This window comes from Lutra lutra, chromosome 17, assembly GCF_902655055.1.
Source record: "Lutra lutra chromosome 17, mLutLut1.2, whole genome shotgun sequence".
In the NCBI taxonomy this organism is placed as follows: Eukaryota; Metazoa; Chordata; class Mammalia; order Carnivora; family Mustelidae; genus Lutra; species Lutra lutra.
The window spans coordinates 43,523,194-43,550,966 of record NC_062294.1 but is presented as its reverse complement, the minus strand read 5'-3'; the positions used below and the strand labels follow the sequence as shown (position 1 = coordinate 43,550,966).

At 46.6% G+C, this 27,773-nt stretch overlaps 1 protein-coding gene across 4 annotated transcripts; it reads left to right on the top strand.

Annotated features, from left to right (window-relative positions):
* The first annotated feature begins 266 nt into the window (after nt 1-266).
* NPHS1 (NPHS1 adhesion molecule, nephrin) lies at nt 267-27,565 on the top strand. 4 transcript variants are annotated; one of them, XM_047709380.1, is made up of 29 exons: nt 267-688; nt 799-1,014; nt 1,098-1,220; nt 1,405-1,533; nt 2,026-2,107; nt 2,469-2,572; nt 2,761-2,888; nt 2,984-3,155; nt 3,339-3,496; nt 3,734-3,878; nt 3,987-4,111; nt 5,779-5,965; nt 6,138-6,267; nt 6,441-6,613; nt 14,571-14,711; nt 14,789-14,929; nt 15,909-16,030; nt 17,212-17,383; nt 17,479-17,635; nt 17,735-17,886; nt 19,258-19,369; nt 19,453-19,634; nt 21,347-21,403; nt 23,755-23,874; nt 24,016-24,040; nt 24,147-24,222; nt 24,379-24,472; nt 24,560-24,675; nt 26,645-27,565. In XM_047709380.1, exons 1-29 carry the CDS (start codon nt 631-633, stop codon nt 26,774-26,776), a joined length of 3,729 nt encoding a protein of 1,242 aa, XP_047565336.1. In that variant the 5' UTR covers nt 267-630; the 3' UTR covers nt 26,777-27,565. The 4 variants fall into 4 exon arrangements, with proteins under 4 accessions (XP_047565336.1, XP_047565335.1, XP_047565337.1 ...); XM_047709379.1 differs by having other exon boundaries at nt 2,008-2,107; XM_047709381.1 differs by lacking the exon at nt 799-1,014 and having other exon boundaries at nt 2,008-2,107.
* Nucleotides 27,566-27,773: the final 208 nt, after the last annotated feature.

The following is a 27,773-nucleotide window of genomic DNA, read 5'->3' as shown; positions in this document are numbered from 1 at the left end:
CATGTCTACTCTGGGAAGGTAGAGACTTGCCAAGGTCATGTGCCAGGGGAGGGAAGAGCTGGGGAGTCCTAACCCCACACTGGGTCCAGCTGTCCACCTGGGTCTGACCGGCTGCCCCTTATCCCTGGCCCTAGCCAGGCCCTTGGGGTCATGGGGACTGGGGAGGCACCGTGGAATGTTCCTGGCATGTGCTGACAGGGGATTTCATGCCCCAGCTGGGCTGGGAGGAGACTGCTGGGCAGAGGCCTGGAGCTGGAGACTTGGGACGGCAGCCGGGGGAGGCAGGGTCTGGGTCTCTGGGCCACTGACCACATCAGCCTCCTCACTCTCCTGGCCTCCGGGAGCCCGCTGCACTCTGAGCTGCTCTCCTCCCTGAGGGGCCGTGAATGGTGAGAGGGGAGCAGGGGTGGAGGTGGCAGGAGAGAAGAAGGGTGAGACTAAGGAGGAGGAAAGGAGAGAGACAGAGAGACCGACTCACGGGAAGAGAAGAAAACAGAGAAAGAGGAGACAAATGGACGAAGAGAGACAATAAGAAAAGCCAGAGACGTAGGGAGAAGGACCCAGCGAAAGACAGAAACAGAGAGGAGGCAGGCAGTGGACCCATTGGGAGCCACAGGCAGAGGACCTGAGATGGCTCTGAGGACACCCAGCAGGGCTCCCCTGCTCCTCATGGGGCTGCTGACCACAGGTGAGTGGGATCCTGGCCCTGTGACTCAGCGCCAAGTGGCCCTCGTTTTCCATTCATGTTCTCCAGACTGACCCCTCTTCCCTCTTCTGCTGACACCCCTGTGTCCCCAGGCCTGGCCCAGTTGCCGCTTCCTGCCTCAGCCCCGAGAGGCTTCTGGGCTTTGCCTGAAAACTTGACGGTGGTGGAGGGGGCCGCTGCTGAGCTGCGGTGTGGGGTCAGCGCCCCCGGCAGTGCGGTGCAATGGGCCAAAGATGGGCTACTCCTGGGCCCGGATCCCAGGATCCCCAGGTTCCCGAGGTATCACCTGGAAGGGGACCCTAGTAGAGGTAAGGGGTCAGGGCCTAAGACCCTGAACCACCAGCAGGGACTGCCTAAGGTCCTGACCTGCGACCCCTGGTCTCCCCTGCAGGTGAATTCCACCTGCATATTGAAGCATGTGACCTCAGCGATGACGCAGAGTATGAGTGCCAGGTCGGCCGCTCGGAGACAGGCCCTGAGCTTGTGTCTCCCAGAGTGATCCTCTCCATCCTGGGTACGGGTGAGAGACTCCCAGGACGCATGCATCCAGATTTCCATCCCTCTCCTACCCTGGGGTCCAGTATTCAAGCCCCCAGTCCCAGACCCAGGGTGCACATCTGATGAGCACCGAGACTCCAAACCCAAACCCTCATCTTTTTCTCAGTGGTGGCAGCTCACCCCACACCTTTTCTCACCAGTGCCCCCTAAGGTGCTCCAGCTCACCCCCGAGGCAGGGAGCACAGTCACGTGGGTTGCTGGGCAGGAGTACGTGGTCAGCTGCGTGTCTGGGGATGCAAAGCCAGCACCCGACATCACCTTCTTACAGAGTGAGTGTGGGTGAACTGGTGGGAGCCCCTGGGGAGGGAGGGTGTCCTCCTAGAGGTCCCAGAAAATAGGATATTCCTGAGTTATGGGAATGCAGGAACGGACTTGGGGAGATGTTGAGGCCAGTGTGAGACCCTGGAATGGGAGGGAACCTACAGGGAGAGACACCAAAGTGATTGCAGGACTGGCAGTCTGGGACTCAGGGAAGAAGCTGAGGCTCCAGATGGAGATATGGGTGTCATCACGAGTGCAGAAGCAAGAAGCAGGGTGATGGAGGTGGGCGACTCAACCCGGCCAGGTCAGGTGAGGGCAAGGGTGAAGCCCAGGACCTCCAGCATTCAGGGAGGCCTCGGTGGAGGAACCGAGCTGGAGCTTTTCCCCTGGAACCAGGAGAGAGGGGGCACTGTGTCCACCTTAAGGACTTCCAGGCCATTCTCCCCAGAATCAACCTTGGGGGGAACCTGGCATCCCTCTAGCCCTCTTGTTGCCTCCAGGCGGACAAACAGTTTCTGACACCTCTGCTAATGTGAACGCGGGGTCCCAGGAGAAGCTCTTCACCACAGAGGCCACAGCCAGGTATGAAATTTGCGATGCCCTCCCCTCAGCCTGACCCCCAAGTTTCTCGGTGAGAGCTCCAAGCATGGAGACTAGAGTCAGGCATGAACATCTGGGACCTAATTGTTCACAACGACCCTCCAAAACTAGTTCCAGAGTATCAAGTACAAGGATTTTGGCCAGGAGAGGGCCTCTGGAATCCCAATTTTCACTGCTGACCCCCCCCCCCGCCAGATCTCTTCCATGGAATTCTAGATGCTAGAGGAAATCAGCAGAGAGACTTAGACCAGGTGTGGGAACCTGGGATCCCCCACCTCTTCTCCCTGAGTCCCCAAAGTTCAGATGATGACTCTGACTCTAGAACCCCAACTTCTCACCCCAGGGTGACACCCCAGAGCTCAGATAATGGGCAGCTACTGGTCTGTGAGGCATCCAGCCCAGCATTGGACACCCCTATCCGGGTCTCAGTCACCATGAATGTTCTGTGTAAGTGGGGAACTGAGTCAGCTGTGGGCACGGAGGATGGGAAGCAGGAATTAGGGGGTCCTGGGGGAGTCCAGGGATTAGGGAAGGTTCAGGTTATCAAGGAGAAACACAGGGTTTCAGGGGCCACAGTGGGGTCTGGAAAGAATGGATGGGCTCCCCAGGCCCACTGAGTGATTGCTGCTTCCCAGTCCCCCCAGGACCCCCTGTCATTGAATGGCCAGGCCTGGACGAGGGGCATGTGCGGGCAGGACAGAGCTTGGAGCTGTTGTGTGTGGCCCGAGGGGGAAATCCACCAGCCACACTGCAGTGGCTGAAGGTGAGGGCAGAGGCCGGCCTGGGGATGGGAGGGGCAGTGGGGAGGTGGGGGGAGGAGCTGGCCCTGAGCAGGTGCAGCTCTCTCTCCATCTCCAGAATGGCCAGCCCATGTCCACAGCGTGGGGCACAGAGCATGCTGAGGCGGTGGCCCGTAGCATGCTGGTGATGACCGTGCAACCGGAAGACCACGGCGCGAGGCTCAGCTGTGAGGCCCAAAACAGCGTATCTACAGGGATCCAGGAACGTGGGGTCACGCTGCAGGTCACCTGTGAGTCCTGATCCGAGCTGCCCATCTGTCACTCCATGCCCCAGAGAACCATCTGTTTGTGCCCCCAAATCATGCCTATCTGATGCCAAAGACCTTGTCATCTGTCCCCAGTCCCCTGTCGGGGCTGGTCTGTGAGGCATCCAGCCAAGTTTCACTTCTCTCTTCTGCCCGTCGTCCCTGCAGTCCCCCCCAGTGCCATTACCATCTTGGGATCCGCATCCCAGTCTGAGAACAAGAACGTTTCGCTCTCCTGCATCACCAAGTCCAGTCGCCCACGGGTCCTGTTGCGATGGTGGCTGGGCTGGCGGCAGCTGGTTCCCACGGAAGAGATGGTCATGGATGTGAGGCAGTGGCCAGACTCCTGGGTCCGAGGGAGGAGGGAGCCGAGGGCACAACTCCTGGATCTGGGAGAGGATGGGCCTGGCAGCCTGGGTGACTGAGTCTGGCCTCCAGGGTCTCACAGAGGACGGGGTGGAGATGTTTTCCGTGTCTTTGCTAGGGTCTGGGGTGAGCCCAGACCTTGGGTACCAGGGATGGGAGTGCTGTTGTTGCTAAGTCTGAAGCTTGCTCCTTGGCAGGGCCTGCATGGCGGCCACATCTCCATGTCCAACCTCACGTTCCTGGTGCGGCGAGAAGACAATGGTCTGACTCTCACGTGTGAGGCCTTTAGCGAGGCCTTCACCAAAGAGACCTTCAAGAAGTCACTCACCCTGAATGTGAAATGTGAGCCTCCACCCTTGCCCCCGGGGGTGTCCCATTCCTTAGAGACCCTCCCCCCACCCCTCAGGCCCAACCCAGAGAGAAAAGCCACTCTTCTTGCTTTCCTCACAGATCCTGCCCAGAAGTTGTGGATAGAGGGTCCCCCAGAGGGACAACGCCTCCGGGCTGGGACTCGAGTGAGGCTGGTGTGTCTGGCCATTGGAGGCAACCCAGAACCCTCTCTTACCTGGCTCAAGGTTGGGTCAAACAAGGGCTTATGGAGGTGGCCAGAAAGGGCTGTGGGATGGGGGTGGGGAAGACAGAGCCCTTTTCTCTCTCCTCCAGAGTCTTTGGAAATGTTGGAAAAATGTGAATTTCTTGAAAAATACTGAAGAGTTTGAGTTTTGGTAGGGAATTGGAAAAGACACAAATGCCATGAGGATGAAACGGAATCCTAGGAAAATTCTGGGAATTCTGGGAAAACAGTGAGAATTCTAGGGAAAAGGAAGGTATTCTAGATGAGGATAGGGAATTCTGGAGAAAAGGCAATTAATTTCATCAAAAGTGAAGGAAATTCTGGTTAAATCTTAGCGATTCAGACGAAATGGCTGGAATTTTAGGGAAAGACCAAGTATTCCAGGTCCCAGGACAATGATGGGCAAAGGCTAGAAATTTGGGGGAAAGACTAGTTATTCCACAGAACTTGAAAATTTATAAATATAAAATTGCATTCATGGGATTTGGAGGTAAGAAAGTGAAATTCCATTAAAATTAAAAGAAATTCAGGACACCTGGGTGGCTTAGTAGGTTAAGCATCTGCCTTTGGCTCGGGTCATGATCTCAAGGTCCTGGGATTGAGTCAGGATCCCTGCTCAGCAAGGAGCCTACTTCTTCCTCTGCCTTCCACCCCCACTGCTTGTACTCTCGAGCTCTCTTTCTCTCTCTCCCTCTCTCTCTCTTGCTCATTCTCTGGTACATAAATAAATAAATAAAATCTTTTTTTTAAAAAAGATTTTATTTATTTTTTGACAGCAATCACAAGTAAGCAGAGAGGCAGGCAGAGAGAGAGGAGGAAGCAGGCTTCCTGCTGAGCAGAGAGCCTGATGCGGGGCTCGATCCTGGGATCCTGGGATCATGACCTGAGCCGAAGGCAGAGGCTTTAACCCACTGAGCCACCCAGGCGCCCCTAAATAAATAAAATTAAAAAAAAAAAACTTTGGGGTTCCTGGGTGGCTCAGTGGGTTAAAGCCTCTGCCTTCAGCTTAGATCATGATCTCAGGATCCCAGGATGGAGCCCCGCATCCAGCTCTTTGCTCAGCAGGGAGTCAGCTTCCTTCCCCTCCCATCCCTTCTGTCTACTTGGGATCTCTGTCTGTCAAATAAATAAATAAAATCTTAAAGAAAAGAGACTAGTGTAATAAGGGAATATGGGGAAAAGATTCAGTAATCTGTGAAAGACTATGAAATTAAGGGAACAATCTAAGGAAATTTGGGGGGAAAGTGGGAATTTTAAGAAAAAGAACTAAAGATAGGAAAAGATGAAGAAATTCTGGGAAAGGCTTGGGGATTCCATGGGACTTTCCTGGCCTGTGGTTGTTTGCTTAGTTGGAAAGGATTTTGAGGAGTGGAGGGGAAGGTCAGCAGGGGGCACCAACCATTGCTGGCCTCCAGAGAGCCGTGAAGGTGGGGCGCAGGGGTGGAGCATGGGACTGGAGGTGGGTTCCCTCTGCAAAACCTTAGGGCTCCGGTGACCCAGGATAGGCTCTGGGGACCCTGGTGGGACGTGCTCTATTCTAGTCCCCATTCCTCTACCTTAGCTGGTAGTTCCAGGGGAAGGAGGCCTCTTTTCCTCATCACACGAATGGGGCTGTTTCTGGGGGGAATGGCAGGGCTACGCGGTTCCCCAGTCAGTGTTTGTCCTCAGGACTCCCGGACGGTGACCGAACCGCGGCCGCCCCAGGAGCCGCGGCGGGTGCAGCTGGGAAGTCTGGAGAAGTCAGGGAGCACGTTCTCCCGAGAGCTTGTACTGATCACAGGTCCATCGGACAACCAGGCGAAGTTCACTTGCAAGGCGGGTCAACTCAGCGCATCCACACAGCTTGTGGTGCAGTGTGAGTGCGCTCTCAGCCAGGGTCTGGGGGAGGGCTTGGTCGCAGCAGGGAACTAAGCCAGAGCCAGGCTGGGGGACAGTGCATACCGAGAGCCAGGACGCTGCTGCAGAGCCTGGGATCTAGGCAAGGCAGATGCAGTTCTGAGTCTTTCTCTTCTGGCCCGTTCTTGAAGTTCCCCCCACCAACGTGACGATCTTGGCCAACGCCACAGCTCTGCGCCCAGGGGATGCGTTAAACTTGACTTGCATCAGTATTAGCAGCAACCCTCCCGTCAACTTATCGTGGGACAAGGAAGGGGAGAGGTGAAAGCACCAGTGGCCCTTCCTCTGTCTGGTTCTGGTCACGCCCCTTCACCGTTTGTGCCCTCCTCCCCACCCCTGGCTGGTGTCCTGTCCTGTACCTAGTACTCCCCTGGCTCTGATTCCATCTCTGCGCTAGCCCTGACCTGACCCTACCACCCCTGCTCCGGCCACAGGCTGGAAAGCGTGGCCACACCACCCCGTAGTGCCCCATTCAAAGGCTCTGCAGCAGCTAGAAGCGTCCTTCTGAGACTGTCATCCCGAGACCACGGCCACCGAGTGACCTGCCAAGCCCACAGCCCTGAACTACGGGAAACCATGAGCGCCTTCTATCGCCTCAACGTGTTGTGTATGTGGAACCCCTCTTGATTCCCTCCACCTTATACTACTTGGGTCTTCACCTTGACACCGTCCTTTATCTCCATTCTAAAGCTTGAAACTTTCCTGATCTTTATCATGGACCCTGGCTCTACACCAATTCCTATCCTGCCCAACCTCCGTTTTGCCTTCTATTCTAACCCCTGCTGTGAACCCTCCTGAACTTCTCTCCAACTCTTTTTTTTTTTTTTTTGGCATTTAAAAAAATTAACGTATAATGTATTATTTGCCCCAGGGGTACAGGTCTGTGGATCATCAGGCTTACACATTTCACAGCACTCACTATAGCACATACCTTCCCCAGTGTCCATAACTCAGCCACCCTATCCCTACCTCCCCACCCCCCAGCAACCCTCAGTTTGTTTCATGAGGTTAAGTCTCTCTTATGGCTTGTCTCCCTCCTGATCCCATCTTGTTTCATTTTTTCCCTCCCTACCCCCCTGACCCCCTTCCTGCCTCTCAAATTCCTCATATCAGTAAGATCATAGGATAATTGTCCTTTTCTGATTGATTTATTTCACTTAACATAATACCCTCTAGTTCCATCCACATCATTGCAAATAGCAAGATTTCGTTCCTTTTGATGGCTGCATAATATTCCATTTTGTGTGTATGTGTGTGTGTGTGTGTATTACCACATCTTCTTTATCCATTCATCTGTTGATGGACATCTAGGTTCTTTCCATAGTTTGGCTATTGTGGACATTGTTGCTATAAACATTCAGGTGCATGTGCCCCTTCAGATCACTATATTTGTATCTTTAGGGTAAATACCCAGTAGGGTGATTGCTGGGTCATAGGATAGCTCTATTTTTAACTTTTTGAGGAATCTCCATACTGTTTTCCAGAGTGGCTGTACCAGCTTGCATTCCCACCAACAGTGTAGGAGGGTTCCCCTTTTTCTGCATCCTTGCCAAGATCTGTTGTTTCCTGACTTGTTAATTTTAGCCATTCTGACCAGTGTGAGGTGGTATCTTATTGTGGTTTTGATTTGTATTTCCCTGATGCCGAGTGATGTTGAGCAAATTTTCTTGTGTCTGTTGGCCATTTGGATATCTTCTTTGCTGAAATTCATGTTCATGTCTTCTACTGTTCATGTCTTCTGCCCATTTCTTGATTGGATTATTTGTTCTTTGGGTGTTGAGTTTGATAAGTTCTTTATAGATTTTGGATGCTAGCCCTTTTTCTGATATGTCATTTGTGAATATCTTCTCCCATTCTGTCAATTGTCTTTTGGTTTTGTTGACTGTTTCCTTTGTTGTGCAAAAGCTTTTTATCTTGATGAAGTCTCAATAGTTCATTTTTGCCCTCGTTTCCCTTGCCTTTGGTGATGTTTCTAGGAAGAAGTTGCTGAGGCTGAGGTTGAAGAGGTTGCTGCCTGTGCTCTCCTCAAGGATTTTGATGGATTCCTGTCTCACATTGAGGACTTTTATCCATTTAGAGTCTATTTTTGTGTGTGCAGTGTAAGGAAGTGGTCCAGTTTTATTCTCCTGCATGTGGCTGCCCAATTCGTTGGACACCATTCATTGAAGAGACTTTTTTCCATTGGGCATTCTTTCCTGCTTTGTTGAGGATTAATTGACTATAGAATTGAGGGTCCCTTTCTGGGCTCTCTATTCTGTTTCATTGATCTATGTGTCTGTTTTTGTGCTAGTACCATACTGTCTTGATGATGACAGCTTTGTAATAGAGCTTGAAGTCTGGAATTGTGATGGCACCACCTTTGGCTTTCTTTTTCAACATTCCTCTGGCTATTTGGGGGCTTTTCTGGTTCCATATAAATTTTAGGATTATTTGTTTCATTTCTTTGAAAAAAAATTGATGGTATTTTGATAGGCATTCATTAAATTTGTAGATTGCTTTAGGTAACATAGACATTTTCACAATATTTGTTCTTCCAATCCATGAGCATGGAATGTTTTTCCATTTCTTTGTGTCTTCCTCAATTTCTTCCATGAGTACTTTATAGTTTTCTGAGTACAGAGTCTTTGCCTCTTTGATTAGGCTTATTCTTAGGTATCTTATGGTTTTGGGTGCAATTGTAAATGAGATGGACTGCTTAATTTCTCTTTCTTCTGTCTTGCTGTTGGTGTATAGAAATGCAACTGATTTCCGTGCATTGATTTCACATCCTGACACTTTACTGAAATCCTATATGAGTTCTAGCAGTTTTGGAGTGGAGTCTTTGGGTTTTCCACATAAAGTATCATATCATCTGCAAAGAATGAGAGTTTGACTTCTTCTTTGCCAACTCGGTTGCCTTTTATTTCTTTTTGTTGTCTGATTGCTGAGGCTAGGACTTCTAGTACTATATTGAATAGCAGTGGTGATAGTGGACATCCCTGCCATATTCCTGACCTTAGGGGAAAAGCTCTCAGTTTTTCCCCATTGAGAATATTTGTTGTGGGTTTTTCAGAGATGGCATTGATAATATTGAGTACCCTCTATGCCTACACTGTGAAGAGTTTTGATCAAGAATTTTGTCAAATGCTTTTTCAGCATCTATTGAGAGTATCATATGGTTATTGTTCTTCCTTTTATTGATGTATTGTATCACATTGATTTGCAGATGTTGAACCAACCTTGCAGCCCAGGAATAAATCCCACTTGGTTGTGGTGAATAATCTTTTTAATGTACTATTAGATCCCATTGGCTATATTTTGGTGATAATTTTTGCATCTGTGTTTATCAAGGATATTTGTCTGTAATTCTCCTTTTTGATGGGGTCTTTGTCTGGTTTTGGGATTAAGGTAATGCTGGCTTCATAAAATGAGTTTGGAAGTTTTCCTTCCATTTCTATTTTTTGGAACAGTTTCAGGAGAATAGGTACTAATTCTTCTTTAAATGTTTGGTAGAATTCCTCTGGGAAGACATCTGGCCCTGGGCTCTTGCTTTTTGGAGATTTTTGATGACTGCTTCAATCTCCTTACTGGTTATGGGTCTGTTCAGGTTTTCTATTTCTTCCTGGTTCAGTTTTGGTAGCATATAGGTCTCTAGGAATGCATCCATTCTTCCAGAGTGTCAGATTTGCTGGTGTATAGTAATATGTTCATAATATGGTCTTATAATTGTTTCTGTTCCTTTGGTGTTGGTTGTGAGCTCTCCTCTTTCATTCATGATTTTATTAATTTGGGTCCTTTCTCTTTTCTTTTTGATAAGTCTGGCCAGGGCTTTATCAATCTTATTAATTCTCTCAGAGAACCAGCTCTTAGTTTCATTGATTTGTTCTACTTTTCTTTTGGTTTCTATTCCATTGATTTCTGCTCTGATCTTTATTACTTCTCATCTCCTGCTGGGTTTAGGTTTTCTTTGCTGTTCTTTCTCCGGCTCCTTTAGGGGTAGGGTTAGGTTGTGTATTTGAGAACTTTCTTGTTTATTTATTTATTTTTAAAGATTTTATTTATTTATTTGACAGACAGAGATCACTAGTAGGCAGAGACAGGCAGAGAGAGAGGAAGGGAAGCAGGCTCCCTTCCAAGCAGAGAGCCCAATGCAGGACCCTGGGATCACGACCTGAGCCTAAGGTAGAGGCTTTAACCCACTGAGCCACCCGGACACCCCTCTTTTTTTTTTTTTAAAGATTTTATTTATTTATTTGATATATATATAGAGAGAGAGATCACAAGTAGACAGAGAGAGTGGAGGAAGCAGGCTCCCCACTGAGCAGAGAGCCCAATGCAGGACTTGATCCTGGGACTCTGAGATTATGACCGGACTGAAGGCAGAGGCTTAACCCACTGAGCCACACAGGTTCCCCACCTTTCTTGTTTCTTGAGAAAGGCTTGTATTGCTATATACTTTCCTCTCAGGACCGCCTTTACTGTGTCCCAAAGATTTTGAACAGTCATGTTTTCATTTTTATTTGTTTCCATGAATTTTTAAAAATTCTTCTTTAATTTTCTGGTTGACCCATTTATTCTTTAGTAGGATGCTCTTTAGCCTCCATGTATTTGAGTTCTTTCCAACTTTCCTCTTGCAATTGAGTTCTAGTTTTAGAGCATTGCAGTCTGAAAATATGCAGGGAATGATCCTAATCTTTTGGTACTGGTTGAGACCTGATTTTTGACCCAGGATGTGATCTATTCTGGAGAATGTTCCATGTGTACTAGAGAAGAATGTGTATTCTGTTGTTTTTGGATGGTATGTTCTAAATATATCTGGGATTTCCATCGGGTCCAGTGTGTCATTTAAAGCCTTTATTTCCTTGTTGATCTTTTGCTTAGATGATCTGTCCATTTTGGTAAGGGGGGGGTGTTAAAGTCCCCCATTATTATTGTATTATTGTTGATGTGTTTCCTTGATTTTGTAATTGTTATTGTTTGTTATTAATTGGTTCATATAATTGGCTGCTCCCATATTCGGGGCATAGATATTTAAAATTTTTAGATCTTCTTGCTGGCCAGAACCTTTAAGTATGATATAGTGTCCTTCCTCATCTATTACTATAGTCTTTGGCTTAAAATCTAATTTATCTTATATAAGGATTGCCACCCCAGCTTTCTTTTGATGTCCATTAGCATGGTAAGTTGTTTTCCACCCCCTCACTTTAAATCTGGAGGTGTCTTTGGGTCTAAAATGAGTTTCTTGTAGACAGCATATCAATGGGTCTTGTTTATTTATCCATTCTGATACCTTGTGTCTTTTGATTGGAACATTTAGTCCATTTACATTCAGGGTAACTATTGAAAGATATGAATTTAGTGCCATTGTATTGCCTGTAAGGTGACTATTACTGTATATTGTCTCTGTTCCCTTCTGGTCTGTTACTTTTAGGCTCTCTCTTTGCTTAGAGGACCCCTTTAATATTTCCTGTATGGCTGGTTTGTTGTTTGCAAATTCTTTTAGTTCTTGTTTGTCCTGGAAGCTTATCTCTCCTTCTATTTTCAATGACAGCCTAGCAGGATATAGTATTCTTGGCTGCACATTTTTCTTGTTTAGTGCTCTGAATATATCATGCCAGTCCTTTCTGGCCTGCCAGGTCTCTGTGGATAGGTCTGCTGCCAATCTAATATTTCTACTGCTGTATGTTATAGACCTCTTGTCCTGAGCTGCTTTCAGGATTTCAGGATTTTCTCTTGTCACTGAGACTTGTAAGTTTTACTATTAGATGACAGGGTATGGACCTATTTTTATTGATTTTGAGGGGGGTTCTTTGTGCCTCTTGGATTTTGATGCTTGTTCCCTTTGCCAATTAGGGAAAGTCTCTGCTATAATTTGTTCCAATATACCTTCTGCTTCCCTCTCTCTTTCTTCTTCTTCTGGGATCCCAATTATTCTATTTGTTTATTTTCTTTTTTAGAGAGAGAGAGAGAGAGAATGAGAGAGAGCATGAAAGGGGAGAAGGTCAGAGGGAGAACCAGACTCCTTGCAGAGCTGGGAGCCAGATTCAGGACTCAATCCCATGACTCTGGGATCATGACCTGAGCCAAAGGCAGTGGCTTAACCAACTGATCCACTTAGGTACCCCAGGGATCTCAATTATTCTAATATTGTTTCATCTTATGGTATCACTTAGCTCTCAAATTCTCCCCTCATGGTCCATTAGTCGTTTATCTCTCTTTTTCTCAGGTTCTTTATTCTCCATCATTTGGTCTTCTGTATCACCAATTCTCTCTTCTATCTCATTCATCCTAGCAGTAAGAGCTTCCATTTTTTATTGCACCTCAGTAATAGCTTTTTTTAAAATTTCAACGAAGTTAGATTTTAGTTCTTTTATTTCTCCAAAAAGGGATTTTTATCTCTCCAGGAAGGGATTCTCTAGTATCTTCCATGCTTTTTTTGAGCCCAGCTAGCACCTTGGTAATCATCATTCTGATTTCTGGTTCTAACATCTTACTAATGTCTGAATTGATTAGGTCCCTAGCTGTTGGTACTGCCTCTTGTTCTTTTTTTTGAGGTGAGTTTTTCCGCCCTGTCATTTTATCCAGATAAGAATAGATGAATGAGAGAACAAAATACTAACAGGGTAGCAACAACCCCAGAAAAATATACACTAACCAAATTGGAAGAGACGTGAAACTGGGGGGTGGGGGAGAAGAAAACAAAACAAAACAAACAAACAAACAAACAAACAAAATATATATATATATATTAGACTGCTGAAAAGAACAGAGCTACACACTTGATTTTGGGTGTATTTTCTTCTGTTAGAAGAAAATACTTCCCAAAATTTTAAAGAAAGAAAAACTTATATATATACAAAAATAAGGGTAAGCATGATGAAGGGATAGAATATGTCTGTAAAGATGAAAATTTAAAAAAAAATTCTAAAAAAGGAATTGATAAGAAGTGGTTGAAAAAAAAGAGGAAAGAATGCAATCAGGCTGGAAACTAGAACAAAACCATGCACTAGATTTAGGGTATATTTTGATCTAGTAGAAGAAATTGTATCCCAAAATTGTAAAGAAAAAAAAATCTTTATGAATACAAAAAATAAGGTTAAATACAATGAAGGGATAAAATATGACTATAACAATGAAAATTTAAAAAGATTTTTAAAAAGGTATTGATAAGATAAAATTGTTTAAAAATGTTAAAATAGGAAAGAGGAAAAATTTTAAAGATAGAATAAGAAAAAAATAAAATTAAAAAAATTTAACTTTGAAAGACTAAAAGATCATGGGAAAAAAGCCATGAATTCTATGTGTTGCTTTCCCCTAGCTCTGGAGTTCCACAGTTCTCATTGATTGGTAAACTTGGTCTTGGCTCACTGATCTTGTTGATATTCTGGGGGAGGGGTCTGTTGCTGTGATGCTCAAATGTCTTTGCCCCAGATTGAATTGCACTGCCCTTGCTGGGGGCCAGGCTAAGAAATCTGCTTGGGTTTGCTCTCTGGAGTTTTTGTTCCCTATAAGTTTTCCATAGAGCTTTCTTGTTTCCCGTTTTCCTGAACATCCTCCATAGAGGATGGGAATGAAAATGGCAGCCTCCCAATTTCAAACCCAGAGGAGATGAGAGCTCAGGCCCCACTCCTCAGTGTGCCCTCAGAGAAAAGCCATCAATCCCTCCCATCTCCCTGGTCTCTGGCCATGCTCCGAGATCACCCAGCCTGTGACCGAGCATTTCTATCTCCGGCACACCACCCGTTTGGAGTCTCCAAACCCAGCAGATTCCTGCAGTGTGCTTTCATGCTGCTCCTCCCAGAGGAAGAAGGAGGGGGTCTCCCCAGATCTGCCACTTGTGGGGTCCCTGCTCGAAGAGCAGTGGCTTGACTGTGCCACAGATCACAGTTTAAGGTAACCCTGAGCTGAGAGCTCACTCCTCGGCTCATCTCTGTAGCTGGCTTCCTGCTCTGATACTTGGGAGCTCTGCTACACTCAGACATCCTTGATCGTTCTGTGACCTGGCAGAACCTGAGACCACACTGTCTCTGCAAGGGCTCTACCCCCCACTTAGCCTCTGGAGTGACGTCCCTCAATGGAGCAGACTTCTAAAAGTTCTAATTTTGTGCTCTGCTGCTCCACCGCTTGCCAGGACCTGGCCCTCCCCCCCGAGGTCTATCTTCCTGTATATCATTTTGGATTCACTTATCCACATGTCCTACCTTCTGGAAAGTGGTTGGTTTTCTGTACCTAGAATTGCTACTCTTCCTCTCTTCTATCTCCTGTTGAGTTTGTAGGTGTTCAGAATGGTTTGATAACTATGTAGCTGAATTCCTGGGACCTGATATTTCGGTCTCCTACTCCTCAGCCATCTTGCTCTGGAGGCCTTCTCTCCATCTTTTAGCCTGACTCTAGCCTTTACTTTCTTCCTAAGCTAGATCCTAACCTCTATCCTGAACCTAATAGCTGAGCTCAGCTCTGAATACCTTGACCACAACCTTCAATCTAGTCATGACTCCAACTTTAACCCTTATACCTGATCTCAAATCCATCCCAGACCCCAACGTTGACAACAATCTTGACTCCCGGTGGCGCCCTTCCCACAGACCCTCCGGAGTTCCTGGGAGAGCAAGTGTTTGTGGTGACTGCAGTGGAGCAGGGCGAGGCACTGCTGCCGGTGTCTGTATCTGCCAACCCTGCGCCTGAGGCCTTCAATTGGACCTTCCGTGGCTACCGCCTCAGCCCAGGTGCGTGGAGAGGCCACAGAAAGGGGTGCAGGTCTCCCGCACCGGAGAGTCAGGCTCCTCTCACTGACCTCCCTCAGCTGGCGGCCCGCGGCATCGCATCCTGTCTGGTGGAGCCCTGCAGCTATGGAATGTGACCCGCGCTGACGACGGCCTCTATCAGCTGCATTGCCAGAACTCAGAGGGCACCGCTGAAACTCTAGTGCGGCTGGATGTACACTGTGAGGCCCCATCACCACCCTAGGAAACTAGGGAGTTCTGGGAATCCCGCCCCCCTGCTAACCACACCCACTCAGGGACTCTTGCCCAATGTGGAGTCTTGTCTTGTGGAAGCTCTGCCTACCTAGGGATGTCCACTCATCCTGAAAGCCTCTCACTTTGGGAGCCTCCACAGTGATGGAGTCATTCCCACTTTGGGAACCCTGCCCACTAGAGAGACCCTACGTGGAATCTGCTCAGACAGGGGGCTACCTACATGGGACTCAGTCTCATCAGGTAGCCCTGGGGTGCCTGGGAGGGTCAGTCAGCCAGGCATCTGACTTTTGCTTTCAGCTCAGATCATGATCTCAGGGTCCTGAGATTGAGCCCTGGCTCCTCTGTGCTCAGGGTGGAGCCTGCTTAAGACTTCAGATTCTCTCTCCCTCTCCCTCTGCACACATGAGCTCTGTGTATGCAGGAGCTCTCTCCCTCTCTCTCTCTCAAAAAAAAAAAAAAAAAAAAAAGGGCGGGGGGAGGCGCCTGGGTGGCTCAGAGGGTTAAGCCTCTGCCTTCAGCTCAGGTCATGATCACAGGGTCCTGGGATCCAGCCCTGCATCAGGCTCTCTGCTCAGCAGGGAGCCTACTTACCCCCCTCTCTCTCTCTGCCTGCCTCTCTGCCTACTTGTGATCTCTGTCTGTCAAATAAATAAATAAAATCTTAAAAAAAAAAAGAATGAAGCCAAACCCACTGTGGAAGATCCACTTCCATACAACCCTGGAAGTCTACCAGACTTCCTCTTGTCACCACAGAGGTGCAGTATGGTGGAGGGTGGGGGAATGCCTCATTAACTCTGAGAGCTTTACTCCAAGTGCTCTGCATAAAGGGCAGACTGCATACCTGTGACTTTCCTGAGCACCTCTAATACACTTCTTCCACCTGGGGCCTTCTCCCACCATCATCTGTATGGCACAAGTGCCTTCCCCAACCCCTTGCCTCTCCAGATGCTCCCACTATCCGAGCTCTCCAGGACCCAACTGAGGTGAATATTGGAGGTTCTGTGGACATAGTCTGCACTGTTGATGCCAATCCCATCCTTCCAGAGATGTTCAGCTGGGAGAGGCTGGTAAGGATCCAACCTTTGGTCAATGGAGGTGGGGGCTGGTGGATGTGGTTTCTTGACTGTGAGCACCTTGGCGGGAAGGATCACAGCTATATGATCCTATATAATGATACGTTTGTTGGGACATCCTCCGAGAACTAACTAACTGTTGAATGGCAGATGGGTGGGTGCATGAGTGGGTAGGTAAACAAATGAGTGGGTGGGCAGGTGGATGGATAGGTAGGTAGATGGTGCATAAATGGAGGGAAGAACATATGAACAAACAGACAAGTGAATAGATAAATGATGAACAGATGAGTGACTAAATAGTTGAATGAGAGAAATGAATAGACAAATTGACTAGATTAGAGGGTACATGGATAGATAAATACACCATTAGTAGGGCACCTGGGTGGCTCAGTGGGTTGAGCCTCTGCTTTTGGCTTGGGTCATGATCTCAGGGTCTTGGGATGTAGCCCCGCATCGGGCTCTCTGCTCAGTGAGGAGCCTGCTTCCTCCCCTCTCTCTGCCTGCCTCTCTGCCTACTTGTGATCTCTCTCTGTCAAATAAATAAATATTTTTTTAAAAAATACACCATCAGTGGAAAGATGTCTGTGGAAGAATGATGGATGGATGGATGGATGGATGGATGGATAGGCAGATGGATGGATGGATGCATGGGTCAATGGAGAGATGGATAAACAGTAGTAGTTAGATGAAGTGATGAACATTTGCATGTATTTATGGGTATGTGCATGTATGAGTAAATAGAAGGGGTGGATGGGTAGAGAGATGGAAGGGTGGATAGGTGGAGGGAGAAGGAAGATAAATGAATGGGTGAATGCACAAAAGGATGAAGGAGAGGTAGATGAATGGATAGATAAATGAATAAAGCGATGCAGAGATGGATGGTTAAATAGATGGTGAATGGGTAGATAGATCATTCTGAGCATGAATGATTGGGTAAATGAATGGGTGAATAATTTTCTTGATTGGTGGATGAATGGATGGGCCCATGAATGAATGATCAGATGCGTGGATAGATGGATGGATGACTCAGGGAATGGATAGATGGGGGAATGTTTTCTTTGCTAGATCTGTGGAGGATGATTGTGTCTGGGAGAATAAGGATGGACCCAGTTTGGGGGAGAATGAGGCTGGGGCCAGATTTGGGGGGGAGCATCTCCTGTATCTTGTGCCTCAAGGGAGAAGAGGAGGAGGACCAGAGCCTGGAGGACATGGAGAAAATGTCAAAGGGAGCCACAGGGCTTCTTCAAATTCACCATGCCAAACTGGCCCAGGCTGGTGCTTACCAGTGCATTGTGGACAATGGAGTGGCACCTCCAGCCCGAGGACTCGTCCGACTTGTTGTCAGATGTGAGTAACACCCAAACTCTGATTTTAAGGCCTCCACTAAACTCACATCTCTCATGTCCTTCCATATACCTCATTTGACCAACAACCCCTCCTAGTTCCCCCCCAGGTGGAGCACCCCACTCCCCTAACTAAGGTGGCTGCAGCTGGAGACAGCACCAGTTCTGCCACCCTCCACTGTCGTGCCCGAGGTGTCCCCAACATTATCTTCACTTGGACCAAAAATGGAGTCCCTCTGGATCTCCAGGATCCCAGGTGAGTTAAGGCCTAGCCAGGGAACACACTAGTCCTAACTTTGGTCCCCCAACCCCAGTTATCTTTCCTGAACCTCTGCCCCACTCCCCCCGCCACCAGGTACACAGAGCACACATACCACCAGGGTGGCGTCCACAGCAGTCTCCTGACCATTGCCAACGTGTCTGCAGCCCAGGACTACGCCCTCTTCACTTGCACAGCCACCAACACCCTTGGCTCAGATCACACCAACATTCAACTCGTCAGCATCAGTATGGTGGGAGTGGGCTGTGAGGGTGTCGGGCAGATGCTCCCTGGGTCTATCTGCAGGTCTCTGGTTGGCCCAGAAAGGCAGTGTTCCCCAAACCTGAGAAGTGTTTATGAACTGAGATGGAGTTTCAGCCTGCCATGAAAATACTAGTGGAGACTGGATCTTCAGGGAACCCCACAACAAGGAAAAGAAGTGGGGGGATTATTGGCCCAAGTAATCAAAAAGTAGGTTGTCAGGAGTTGCTGGATTTAGGTTCAGCTATCATCAAGAACTATCTGACTCTTAGGTCTGCTTTTCTGTGTTGGCTTTATTCTAAGGCTCTTCATAGAGGCTGTTAGACTTCCCAGGGGAAATGGAATTTTTTTCTCTTCCTAACAGTGGTATGAAATTACTAGACTTAAGATTTATTGGCTCTATTTGGGTCCCATCCCACCCCTACACCAACCCTGTGGTCAGGGAAGGCGACACCCTGGTTGGCTTGGCTCAGTCATGTATCTCTCCTACAAGGAGTGGGGTCATTTCCATCATAAATACCTGGTCTGAGAATGTGGACAAGTGGTTTTCCAAAGGATACTCAGTGTTCTGCAACCAGAAGAAACAAGGAATGAATGTGACATAGGCACCAAAAAATCCACACAAGGAACATATATCATATACAGCCAGGGCTTGATATTTGTCAAGTCTATTTGCAAATTTGCCTACGTGCTAAAATTTATTTGTAATCCCCAAATTGATACTCATGCTGCTTTCTTGGTCATTCGGGAATATGTACAGAGCAGATAAAAAAAATTGAGTCACCCAATGAACACATTTTCGGTTGGGTTAGAACAGGGTGACACTCTGCTTTCTTGTTCCAGCTTTCACATTATAAGGAAATGTCCTCTTTGTAGCCTATTTAGTCCCACATGTATTGCACTTTTGTGCTTTTTGTTAGTGATTTTGCTATTTAAAGTGGCCCTTAGCCATAGTGCTGATATGCCGTCTAGGGTTCCTAAGGATAGGGAGAAAACACTTCTGTTGGATAAGCTTCATTCAAACATGAATTGTAACACTGTTTGGCAGTGAGCTCAATGTTAATGAATAATAAGGTACATTAAATAAGGTGTCTTAAACAGAAACACACACAAAAAACAAGGTCATGTATTGATTGGTTGATGAAAATGTTGTGACAGGAGGTTCACAGGAACCTAACTGTATTTCCCCCAGAAGCAACGATTTGATGTTCTGTAATTCAGTGTTCATAGCAACTTTATAGAACATAACCACCACTAATTACAAGAATCGACTATATATTTAAAATCATTCTTAGAAAAACCTGGAAGGAATTTCCTTTTGTAGCCTCTGACTACTCCCCTCATCCTTTTCCTCAAAGGCCGCCCGGATCCCCCAACAGGATTAAAGGTTGTGAGCATGACCCCGTATTCAGTGGGGTTGGAATGGAAACCTGGCTTTGATGGGGGTTTGCCACAGAGGTTCCAGATCAGGTGGGTCCCCATCAGGGCAGGAAGAGATGGCAGCCAGCAGGGCTGGGGCACCTCCCCGAATGACTACTCTCCTTTTCATGCAGATATGAGGCACTGGAGACTTCAGGGTTCCTCTACGTGGATATCCTACCACCCGAGGCCACCACCTTCACCCTGACTGGACTGCAGCCCTCTACACGATACAGAGTCTGGCTGCTGGCCAGCAATGCCCTAGGGGACAGCGGAGTAACTGACAAGGGGTCCCAGATCACTATCACAACCCCAGGTGGGAAGGGACAATCTTGAGCAGGTTGCAGAGCTCCTCAGAGGACTTATGAAGTGATACAGGGATGTAGATACTCTTCCCTTTTTATAGATGAAGAAACTGAAGACCATAAGGGCTAAGCAAAGTGCTGAGGCTCACACAGCTAGAAGGAAGTAGAGATGAGACTGGAACTCAGGCGGATGAACTCCAGAAACCAGTTTTTAACCCCTAAATGATTCTGTCTGAATGTGGTTAATGAGAGGGGGAAATTAGAAAAATGTTTATATTCAATGGAAGGGAAACATGGAAATTGTGGGGTGCAGCTAAAGCAGTGTGAGCAGGACATTTACAAGATTAAGTGCTCGTTTAGATTTTTAAAAAGGTTTCAGACTGATGCTTAATTTCCATCTTAAGAAATTTTAAAAAGGGGACACCTGGGTGGCTCAGTTCGTTAAGCAGCTGACTTCGGCTCAGGTCATGATCCCCGCGTCCTGGGATCGAGTCCCACATCGGGCTCCTTGTTCCGTAGGGAGCCTGCTTCTCCCTCTGCCACTCTGTCTGACTGTGCTCACTCTCTCTCTCTCTCTGGCAAATAAATAAATAAAATCTTTAAAAAAAAAGAAATTAAAAAAAGAAGAGCAAATTAAACCCAAAGTAAACAGAAGGGAGGAAATAATAAAGAACAAAAATCAATGAACCTGAAAACAGAAAAACCATAGAGAAAAATCAATGAGAACAAAAGCTGTTGCTTTGAAAATGTCAAATAACTTTTATAAAGCAAATCAAGGTGAAAAAGAGAGAAGACGCAACTATACCCGTATCAGGAATGACAGGGGGCATTACTACTAACCCTACAGGCATTAAGGGGAAGTTAGGGAATATTACAGGCAACTTGATGCCAATAAATTCAGCAACTTTGATGAAAGGGACAAATTCCTTCATATGACTAACGAGAACGTTTGAGTGGCTCATCACACAGAGGCTGGTTTAGGTAAGCCGGGATTCAGGTCCCAGCCTGCCGCTTCCTAGTCATGAGACCCTGGGCAAGTTACTTAACATTTTCGAGCCTCAGTGTCTAAAAATAAGGTATCTCAGATATCTGTACCTGTTACTGAAAGTAAGGTCTCTCTCAGTTGTGAGGATTAAATAAATTAATCTATCTACAGAGCTTAGAATGGGGACCTGTATAAATTAAGTGCTATGTAAATACTGATTTAGAGAAACTTCTGTTTACTTTGCCCCATTAAAGCTCCCTCTTTCTGTCTTTCCCTTCCTGACAGACCAGCCTTCTTCCTAATGGAAGTAAGGAACTTCTCCCATGCCTCCTCTTTCTTTCCTCCATTACCGTCTTCCCTCTAAGTACTAAAGCATAAAGCACACTCATTTGCTTGCTCTAGAACTAATACCTCAATTAAGACATTCTGAGGGCCCAGCATCTTTTTTTGGTCAACCCTCCAACATTGATAATTTGGGTTAAAAGGATCTTCCATACCATAAAGCACTCATCAACAATAATCATCATCTTCATCATCATTATTATTAATGGCATTAGAGTAGCTATTAATAGTATTGCCATTATTATCAGCAACTTGCAGGTCTCTTGGAAGTATTCCTAAGAAGCCATAAGTCAGTACCTCAAAATAGGTTGAAAAGCTTAATAGGAAACCGTGAAATATTTAAGGCTTACCCAGATTCTTGGTGTTAGTTCACAATCACTATATCCACCCCTGCAGGTCTAGACAAGCCTTCTGGAGAGCCTGACTACCAGCTGCCCACAGAGCAGCCTGAAGGTAAGTTTTCAATCCCTTGAATATCCCTCTCTCTGTATGTGGCCACAGCTGCTTAAGACTTAGCTCTGTCCCTTATACACATCCCAAGTTCTTTCTCTTTCTGGATGTGACACACTTTCTCTCTGCCTAATTCAGTTTAATTCTGAAAGAATTAGCTGATTCTATGCCCTGTGCAGAGCCTGTATCAGCTGGCTTAAAAGGAGAGAGAGAGAGATTCATTTATTTATATTAGAGAGGGAGAAAGCAAGCAGGGAGAGGGAAAATCAGAGAATTATTTATTTATTTATTTATTTATTTATTTATTTATTTATTTATTTATTTACTTGACAGATAGAAATCACAAGTAGGCAGAGAGGCAGGCAGAGAGAGGAGGAAGCAGACTTTCCACGGAGCAGAGAGCCTGATGCAGGGCTCGATCCCAGGACCCTGAGATCATGACCTGAGCCGAAGGCAGAGGCTTTAACCCGCTGAGCCACCCAGGCGCCCCAAAATCAGAGAATCTTAAGCAGATTCCCCACTAAGCATGGAACCAGAGGTGGGGGCCTGAGGCAGAACCCCACACAGGGCTGAGACAGGCCTGGACATGGGCAGTCGTGGAGCCCCAAGCGGTACTCGATCTCACGACCCTGAGATCAGGACCTGAGCTGAAACCAAGAGTCAGATGCTTAACTGACTGCACCACCCACGTGCTCCTGTATCATTTGGCTTTTGATGCAAAATAAACCACTTATCATAACAACCATAGTTTCTCTTGAAACTTTTCATAGGTTTCTCTTGATTCTATGAGTGGCTGGACAGTTCTGGTCTGGGATATAGGTAGCTGAAGGCTCGGCTGGGACCGGTTGATCTAGGATGGCCTCCTCCTCACATATCTGACAATCTGGTTCTTGGTTGGGACAATGGAGAGAACTGGGCCACATGTCTCTCCTTGACTTGTTCACATGGAGGTGGTCACAGGAATCCCAAGAGCAGCAGGACTGGGCAAACACTTTTGAGCTCCTGATTCTGTCACATTTGATACTGTCTTATGGGCTGAAACAAGTGACATGTCTCAACTCAGACTCAGTGTAGAAGGGGACTACTCAAGAGTGTATTTACAGGGGTGCCTGGGTGGCTCAGTGGGTTAAGCCTCTGCCTTTGGCTCAGATCATGATCCTGGGGTCCTGGGATCAAGCCCCACATTGGGCTCTCTGCTCGCCAGGGAGCCTGCTTCCCATCTCTCTCTCTGCCTGCCTCTCTGCCTACTTGTGATCTCTTTCTGTCAAATAAGTAAATAAAAATCTTTAAAAAAAAAAGTGTAGTTACAGGGAGAGAATTACGACCATTTTGCTAACAATCTCCTTCAAAGCCTGAGAAGAAGGTTGCAAGTGACAGAAATTCAGCTGTTGTTCACAATAAAAAGAATTACTTGGCTTGTGAGGTTGAAAACTCTAATAGATGCTCATGATTTTCACAAAGGACCTATTTCTCACTCTCTCTCAACTTTGCCTTCATCACTGATGGCTTCCTTCTCAGATTCTTTCATCAAGAGGGCAAAGAAGTACCTGCTCCACTCCACATACCTCCAACTTTGTTCCACTTCTCAGCAGCCAGCAAAGAATGTCCTAAATGTTCTGGCAAGAATTTACCTTGGGTCAAATGCTGGATGGGTCTGAACTGATCACTGCGGAAAGAGGAATGGGTGCTCTTAGCAGCCAGGGAGGTCCACATGTCCTCCATGGAGATCTGTGGGAATATACAGGAAGGGGTTATTTCCTTAAAGGAAAATGAGTGCTGTTAGCGAAAGTTGAGGAGATGGATGCTGAGCAGATGTCTTCTTAGAAGGATTTAGTCTTGTCCTTAGGGATATGGCAGAGGACTCCAATATTACCTTGAGTGGAAGTTTGTGCAAAGGGGAAGACATTTGAGAAGAAAATCAGTTGAGAAGACAGGACATTTAAGGACAGACATTTGACTCTTCCAAGGCTTAGGGGTGTGGCTTTGGCTTAGTGATTCTGGAACAACTCCACTGGTTAGTTTGTGTGGCTGAGGGGTCCAATACCAGGGTCTATGGTTGATGGGCAAGGCTGAACACATGGGAAGAGGTCTTGAACGCCTAGCTGGAGCTCCTACCTCAGGCTACACACAGGGCTCATGCAAAGGTAGGAACCACTGTTAGTGGTTTGACTTTTGAGAGAAGCCACCTGCCCTGAGGTGGCAAGAAAGAGTGGACCTGGAAATCTCTGCCCATGTCCTTCCTTGATCTATGAAGAAGGGCTTTGTTTAGTCAGAATTGGGCTTTCTCAGATAATGCTGCTTGGGGCCTAGAGCCAATTTTTTTGGGTTCACTGAGAGATACGTTCTTCCCCCAGGACTCCCAGGGCTGCCCCTGCTGCCTGTGCTGTTTGCTGTTGGGGGTCTTTTGCTGCTTTCTAACATCTCCTGTGTTGGGGGATTCCTCTGGCGGCGGAGACTGAGGCGTCTCGCTGAAGGTGAGGAGAGACCATTCTTCCCCTACAGGGATGTTGGCCCAACGGTGACAGAGAGCCCTGGGGCTGCTCCATATTAGTCTCCCAGGGCCTGTTTGGCCAGAGGAAGGGTGTCTCTGATCCCTTTTCCCCTACTTTCCTCAGGCATCTCAGAGAAGACAGAGGCAGGGTAAGTGGGAATATTTTTCTGTAAGAAAGGCTCTGAGGAAGGAGGTTTGGGGATGAGAGGTGTCAGAGTCAACACCCAGCTGCCCTCCATATCTCTGTCCTGGAAGGTCGGAGGAGGACCGAGTCAAGAATGAATACGAGGACAGCCAGTGGACTGGAGACAGGGACACGCGAAGCTCCACGGTGGGTGGGGATATTCTTGAAAGTTCTGCTGACAGGGAACTGCAGACTAACATTCTGTTATTAACTTCAGGGTAATTGCTGTCTTTCCTGGGAACTATGGAGCCAGAGGATAGAAAAGATTTCATCTGTTTTTTTTTGGGGGGGGGCTGTTGACAGGTTAGCACAATGGATGTAGAACCATATTACCACTCCATGAAGAACTTCAGCCCCCAGCTACCACCAACACTGGAGGAGGTGTCTTATCCCCGAGGTGAGTCATGACCATATCAGAGCTCCCTCTGCTCATAGATAACCCTGACATCTGGACAGGTGCCCTGATCATCCCTTCCAACTCCAGGTTTCACACATCTTGAAGAGGAAGATATGGCTTTTCCTGGACACCTGTATGATGAGGTGGAAAGACTGTATGCCCCAACTGGAGCCTGGGGACCCCTCTATGATGAAGTACCAATGGTGAGGCAATTTGTATCAGCAGAAGTCTTTCCTGGCTAGTGTGAGAAACCCACCTCCTACTGTTCATATTAGTTAAGGGTAAGCTAGACACTATAGCACAAAAGCCTGGCTACGATCCTATTTCCTTCTCACATAGCAATCAGAGGTGAACGACCCTGTTGCACATGGTTATTCCAGAACTCAAGTTCTTTCCACTGATTCTTCTGCCACCCTCTAGTGCATTGTTCAAGTTTGCATAGATAGGCTAGCTCACTGTGGGTTTCAACTGGTGGGAGAGGGAAAAAGAGAGTGTGATGAAGGTACAACCCTGGCTTATGGCCCAGGCCTAGACTTGGTACACTCTACTCCTTCCCTGATGAAAACACAGTCAAGTGGTCAACCTAACTGTAAAGGAGACTAAGAAATATAGTCCAGCTTGGCAGCTGTATGCCTCCCCAAACTTCTATTACCGAGGAAGAAGGAAGCTATGCATCCTGCTGGATAATTAGCCTTCTCCACTACACTGGTTAAGCGTAGAGATATAGAGAAATACGTCTTTAGCCCACTCAATTGAAAAGTCAAGGAACAAAATAGACTCTAGGCTGTACCCAGGTGGACCCAGAGTTTCCTCCCTAGAGATGTCCTTAGAAAATGCAGATTTGTATCCTATTAGACTGGTAACCTTCAGAGCAAGAGTGTCTCTTTTCCAATAGCTCTAAAGTTCCAGAGCTCACACTCTATTAGTCTAGCTTTGGTCACATATTTATTGCTGGACGATTGAGGCATGGGAAAGACTATGCTAATCAGACAGGTCAGGACTGGTGTCCAGCCATGGCATCAGAGAGTAGGGGCCATTCACTGGACTGAGAAAGAGAGGAACAGAGAGTCCGAGGGAAGTGAGGATGCAAGAACAACGGACCCTTTGTCGATCAACTACCCCCACCTACTGTAAGGGGGGTGGCACAGAATGCTTGACTTTCTGTGTGGCCTTAGCTGATGCTTTGGGACCTCTGGGCCAAGAATTTCCCTCTGTAGCTCTGTCCCAGATGGGGCACTGTTCTCAATCGTGGAAAAAAATGTGCATCACAATGCTGTCCGTGGTGCTGAACCACAAGTGCCCTCTGAAGCAGAGATGCAGTCCGCACACTTTCTCTATAAAGGTCCAGAGAGTAAATCCTTTGGGCATCGCAGGACATTCTGTCCTCTTCGAAACTACTCAGCTCAGCCGCTGTCATGTAAAAGCAGCCACAGACAGTACGTAAATGAAAAAGTGTGGCTCAGTTCCAAGAAAACTTGATTTTTAGACACTGAAATTTGAACTTCATATAATTTTCATATGTCATAAATATTCTTCATTTGATATTTTACCATCAATTAAAATATGTAAAACCATTCTTAGCCCCAGGCAGTATGAAAACAAAGCAGCAGGCTCTATTTGGCCCATGGGCAAATCAGCTCTAAAGTTTGCTGAGCTAAAAGAACTCTTTCCTCCCAATCCTAGGGCAAAGCACATCCCCTATAAAGACCACTCTACCTGGTTGTTTTTGTCTTCTATTTTGATGAAAATTTTGAAATTTATAGGATGAACAGAATCTTGACTCACATTCCACTCCAATTCCCTATATCATGCACTTTTAAAAGTTTTAAAAGTTTCATATTTCTGACATTTAAATTATTTTTCTGACAGAAATCATGAGTTATCTTAGACTTGCTTAAATAACTAGTTAGTGAGGTTAGGAAGTGAAAAAAGATGGAGATATAGATAAACCAAGATCAACCAAGGGTTGATATTGTTGAGGTTAGGTGATGGGTACAGGGAGGTTCATGATAATTGCTCTCCTCTTTGTATTTGTTGGATCCCCCCATAATTAGAAACTAAAACTTTTTTTTTTTTTTTGGAAGATGAGTAGGAGTGTGTATCCCTCCTAGAGTTGTAATGATGACCCACAGGACATCTTTCTATGGTTCCAACTCCACCTTTGCTTGTCAGGGCCCCTGCGACCCCTGCTGGCCTGGGGAGATGTATGAGGACTCAAGAGGAGTCTATGATCGGGTGGCAGGAGACTTGGACCCTATGGAACCTGATTCTCTCCCCTTTGAGCTGAGGGGACATCTGGTGTGAGAGCCTTCTCAACACCCCTTTCCTACACCTGCAGGACACAATATTCCAATGGCCCTTTTTACTCCAACATCGGCTGAGCTTGTTAAGTGAGCTCCACAAGACACAAAGGGACAGGACTATTTTCAGGAGAAGTGTGTGTAAGTGACAGCAGATGATTCAAGCTGGTGTCAACAAAGCTCGTATAAATAAGCCAACTCTGCGAACTGACTTTAGAAACTAAACTTCTCCAATGGGAAACAATGAATCGTAAAAGACATCTCAATAATGAAAAGCTATTCCAAGGTCTTTATACTTTTTAATAGTCCAATTTTCAGAACTTGGAAAAGATATATTAAAAGTAGTTCATTTTGAGTTACACTACACCCAAGATAGCTAATAATAAGTGGAATTTGTGAGCCATTGTTATATCCTGCTTGTCTTGTTATTTTCCACAGGTATCTAAAATATGATGTATAAACTATGACACACATGTAAACATAAATAGACTTTACAGAAAAAGACAATAAACAAGCTAGACACAAAAGAATGCGTATTGTATGATTTCATTTTATAGAAATTCTAAAGCAGGCCAAGCTAATTTAAGGTGACAGAGCAGATCAGTGGTTGCCTGGGGCCATGAGAAGGGAATTGACTGCAAAAGGTCACAACAGAACTTTTGAGGGGTGAAGGAAATGTTCTACATCATGATTATGGTTGTGGTTCCATAGGTGTAAGCTGGGGCGCCTGGGTGGCTCAGTGGGTTAAATCCTCTGCCTTTGGGTCAGGTCATGATCTCAGGGTCCTGGGATTGAGCCCCACATCACATCGGGCTCTCTGCTCAGCAGGGACCCTGCTTCCTCCTCTCTCTCTGCCTGCCTCTCTGCCTACTTGTGATCTCTGTCTGTCAAATAAATAAATAAAATCTTTTAAAAAAAAAGATTTGTCAAAGCTCATTGAACTGTACACTTATGATGGGTGGATTTTATGGTATATAAATTATACTTCAGTAAAGGTGATT

Excerpts from the sequence above, each read along its gene's own strand:
- NPHS1 (XM_047709379.1), top strand. The coding sequence starts at position 631 with ATGGCTCTGAGGACACCCAGCAGGGCTCCCCTGCTCCTCATGGGGCTG. Across the intron at positions 19,370-19,452 it reads CCACAGAGGTTCCAGATCAG|ATATGAGGCACTGGAGACTT; the intron begins GTGGGTCCCCAT and ends CTTTTCATGCAG. Across the intron at positions 24,223-24,378 it reads GGGACACGCGAAGCTCCACG|GTTAGCACAATGGATGTAGA; the intron begins GTGGGTGGGGAT and ends GGCTGTTGACAG.